The sequence below is a fragment of the Pseudopipra pipra genome, chromosome 5, assembly GCF_036250125.1.
Source record: "Pseudopipra pipra isolate bDixPip1 chromosome 5, bDixPip1.hap1, whole genome shotgun sequence".
Lineage (NCBI taxonomy): Eukaryota > Metazoa > Chordata > Aves > Passeriformes > Pipridae > Pseudopipra > Pseudopipra pipra.
In genome coordinates, this window is record NC_087553.1 from 42,371,062 (window position 1) to 42,375,492 (window position 4,431).

General features: G+C 52.9%; 1 protein-coding gene across 1 annotated transcript; it reads left to right on the forward strand.

Moving 5' to 3' along the window:
* The first annotated feature begins 547 nt into the window (after nucleotides 1-547).
* On the forward strand, nucleotides 548-4,180 carry AVPR1A (arginine vasopressin receptor 1A). The gene is made up of 2 exons (XM_064655811.1): nucleotides 548-1,955; nucleotides 3,681-4,180. Exons 1-2 carry the CDS (start codon nucleotides 920-922, stop codon nucleotides 3,962-3,964), a joined length of 1,320 nt encoding a protein of 439 aa, XP_064511881.1. The 5' UTR covers nucleotides 548-919; the 3' UTR covers nucleotides 3,965-4,180.
* The last annotated feature ends 251 nt before the right edge of the window (nucleotides 4,181-4,431 follow it).

A 4,431-nucleotide genomic window follows, 5' to 3' on the forward strand; every position in this document is an offset into this window, starting at 1 on the left:
TAAAATCAGGGTGTAAAACCACACTCAAGACAATGGGACCAGAATTTGCACCAAGTTCATTCACTCTATCAAGAGCAGGAAAACTCCTCAGCTAAAACATGTTTAAAACTGGGATTTAAAGGACTCACTGCCAGAAACTCTAGCAAATGTGGAGATTTTGATTGTATTTGCAGAAATGTGTGGCTTACACCTGCATGCCAAGGTCTGGATGACACTTATTGTCCTACGTGAAGTCCTGAAACCTTCAGAAACATTAGGTTGCTTTAAAACTCTGTACTATTTTTTCCAATCATATGCTTCTCTGGGGTTGATCCGAGCATGACTGGGAAATGCCAAAGGCCCAGATGGAATCTCTCTCAGAGCCAAACCAGCACTTCTCACCGACAAGCCACTATGCCTTGGCTGGAAGCTGGATCGGGGTGTGAAGACTGATGCTGACAGACCTCCATCTACTCTAAACGGTTACGGTAACAGTTTTATTCTCAATCAAACTTCTAAGTGCTGCTTTACTTGGCCGTAGGGGAGCTCTCCGGGCGCACCGTTCCGGCTCGAGCAGCCCTTCCCGCTGCTCCGCCCTGCCGGGCTCCGCGAGGGCCGGGAAAGGGTGTCGGACCCCGCTCCCCCCAGCGCAGCTTTCTGGGCGGAGCGGCCCCGGTCCCGCGGCGAGACCAGCCTCCCTGCTCGGAGGGGCGGCCGGGAGGGGGACGCGGAGCGGACGGTGGCGGCAGCGGGAGGAAGGAGGGGGCTGGCCTCAGGCGCTGGGCAGCCACTGGCACGGGAGCTCCCCCCGCCTCGCCTCCCGCGGCGGGAGGATAAAGGCACCTGGCCCGGCGCTCCGCGCTACCGGAGCGGGGAGGCGGCGGCGGCGGACGAGCGGACGTGCGGGGGTCGAGCCGGGCCCCTCCGCGTAGCCCTCTCCATGCGCCTGGCCGGCGGCGCCGGCTCCCCTCGGGCCGCGCCCTCGCCCGGGAACGGCAGCCAGTGGCGGGCGACGGAGCCGGGCGGCGGCGGCGGCAGCCCCAGCCCCGAGGCGTGGTCGGGGTCTCCCAACGGCAGCCTGGGCGGCTGGGACCCCTTCGGGCGGGACGAGGAGCTGGCGAAGCTGGAGATCGCGGTGCTGGCCGTCACCTTCGCGGTGGCGGTGGTGGGGAACGGCAGCGTGCTGCTGGCCCTGCGGCGCACGCCGCGCAAGGCGTCTCGTATGCACCTCTTCATCCGCCACCTCAGCCTCGCCGACCTGGTGGTGGCCTTCTTCCAGGTGCTGCCCCAGCTCTGCTGGGAGGTGACACACCGCTTCCACGGCTCCGACGGACTCTGCCGCGTCGTCAAGCACCTGCAGGTCTTCGGCATGTTCGCCTCGGCGTACATGCTGGTGGCCATGACCGCCGACCGCTACATCGCCGTCTGCCATCCGCTGAAGACGCTGCAGCAGCCCACCAAGCGCTCGTACGGGATGATCGCGGCGGCCTGGGCGCTCAGTCTGCTGCTCAGCACCCCGCAGTACTTCATCTTCTCCCTCAGCGAGGTGGAGCGCGGCTCACAGGTCTACGACTGCTGGGCGCACTTCATCATGCCATGGGGGCCCCGCGCCTACATCACCTGGATCACCGGCGGCATCTTCGTCGCGCCCGTCCTCATACTCATCACCTGCTACGGCTTCATCTGCTACCGCATCTGGCGCAACGTCCGGGGGAAGACGCGCCCGGGGGAGGCGGTGGCGTCGGGGGAGGAGGCGGCGGCGGTGGCAGCGGGTGGCGGGCGGCGGGCGGGTAGCGGCGGCCCGCGGCGGGGGCTGCTGCTCGCTCCCTGTGTCAGCAGCGTCAAGACCATCTCCCGCGCCAAGATCCGCACCGTCAAGATGACCTTCGTTATCGTGTCGGTGTACGTTGTCTGCTGGGCGCCCTTCTTCACCATCCAGATGTGGTCCGTCTGGGACCAGCGATTCCCCTGGGTCGGTAGGTGACGCCTTCAGTTCCCCCACCAGCCGCCCCGCACGCGTTAGGGTCCCCCGGGGGTGCAGCCGGCTGTCCCGGGCGCTGTACAGTCCTGAGCCGAGCGTGGGAGAGACGGGGCGCGAAGTGGAGAGCGGGACGGGGCGCGAAGCGGAGAGTGGGACCGGGGCGCGCTCTCTCGGCGCCGCCCGGCCGAACGGGCCCCTCTCCCTCTGAGGAATAGCGGCTGAACGCCCTTGTGCGGGCAGGTGAGACAGCCCTCGGGGCCGCCCCGCCGGCACCTCTCGTACTCGCGGACCTGGCGGCGCCGGGGGCGGCGGCGGCCGCGACGCTCGGCTCGGCCTGTCCCGGGAGCAGCTGGGCCCCCGGAAAGGAGCAGCAGCCGCTGGGTTCTCATCCAGAGCAAAGCGAGCGAATGGAAAATGGCAAATATTTGCTGCCATAATTTGAGCCAGCAACATTTTCGTCCGTTTGAAGCTGCCGATATGAAAACTTAAGAAACGTTTTATGTTACTGTGGAGCATATACACATATATGTCAGGAGCAGTTATAAGCCTTCTTTTCTGTATCTGCTATCTAATAATGGGGTTGAGTGCACCCTGAACCCTTCCTCTCAGCAGGGCAGCCACCTCTGAGTAGCCCCTTTAGTCAGTCACCAGTTTGCATGAATCAGTGGCAATGTAGATTTTGGAGTTACCTGTCCCACTGTTGAATATGGCTAAAAATAATTCATGAATTTAAATGCTATTACATAGGTAATGAGCAGGCAGCATTATATGGCAGGCACCATGTACTCTCTTTCCTCATAATGAGAAAGAAGTAAATCAAAATGTTGGAATGCATAGGTTTTTTATTTTTTTTTAATATACCCAAATTATTACTTATAATTAATTGTTGTAGTGAGAGCATTGATTGCTTCTAGCATGGGACTAAAGTCAAGCCTGAAGACTTCTGGTGTGCAAATAGATTTTTCTTTTTTACTTCAAAAGAAATGAAACCTAATTGAATAGATGGGTATTTGCTAGGTTTGTTTGAAGATTCTTTAAATCTATGGAACTGCATAACACAGCAATTACACTTCTTTGGAGATTCCATAATTACAAAGAAAGATCACTAATAAGTGGTTAGACTAAATATATATTTAGAGTATTTGATCTAACTATCAACTAGTTATTGAAGGTAGAAGACAACAGCATTTTCATGGCATAGTGCTAACTTCGATTTTCCCTTAGGTAAAATTCGTTTAATCTCCAAAATCCAGATTTGATCAACAAGCCAGTAGTCAGTTGAGCATTCAACACTTTTCAGCGTGATGATGTATACAGCAAAATTCAGTGTTATTGAAAGCAGTGGGAAATCAGTGGGAATTTTGCCATTGTCTCCCAGGGTTCTGGATAAAAACTGTTCAATATTTAAAATATGAGCTTATCAACACATTGATACACATCAATGGAAATGGGACTAAAGCAATATTTTGGATGGATTATGCCATAAATTATTTTGTCACAGCTTTTTGAAGTCTGTTCAGACAAATTCCCATTGACTTCAATGGCAGCCTTACATAAATAAGAACTTTTCTGATTATGTTCTCATTACTCATTTCAAATGCTGCAGCTCAACTTTTAGAACTAGAATATTTAGGAAAATAAATCCAACAGTTAATGAAGCAATTGACTGGATGGTGCAAATTCTTTTGATGATTAAATGTCTTTCTTCCCCCCTCCCCAGACTCTGAAAACACTGCAACTACTGTTACGGCTCTGCTGGCCAGTCTGAACAGTTGCTGCAATCCATGGATCTACATGTTCTTCAGTGGGCACCTCCTGCAAGACTGCATACAGAGCTTCCCTTGCTGTCAAAAAATAAAGCAAACGCTGAGTAAAGAAGATTCAAACAGCAATAGCAGGCGACAGACTTCTTTCACCAACAACAGAAGCCCAACCCACAGCCTAAACACCTGGAGGGAGATGCCCCTCTCTAAATCAACGAGCTTCATTCCCATTCCAACATGAGACAGGCTGTGGGGCAGAAGGGCATGACACTTTATGCCTATCAAAGGCACCAGTCACGGTACCAAGGAATGACTAACATGGCTGTAAGGCTAACACGCTGCCTTGCTCAGTAAGCTATCCTGCAGCATGTAAATTATTTTCTGAAAGGTATTTAGAACTTGGACAACTGATAAGGAAGGCACGGCAACAATAAAGCAATTATTTTTTTAAATAGAATTTATTTTAATTTTTTGTCTGTTTCTAAAATAATAAGTGCATTGTTTGCTTGCTGTTTAAAGCAGTAAAAATAGTAGAGTTGTCATGTTTTGGGGTAACTCCACTCTGTAGTGTTAATGCATAAAAATTCTCACGATTGTCGGATGAAGTCACAGAGAAAGAAGATAATATGAGCAAGACTACAGATTAGTATTAAACACAAAAAGAAAGAAGGTGGGAGAAAGTCCTGGCTGTCTAAATAAAGAACACAG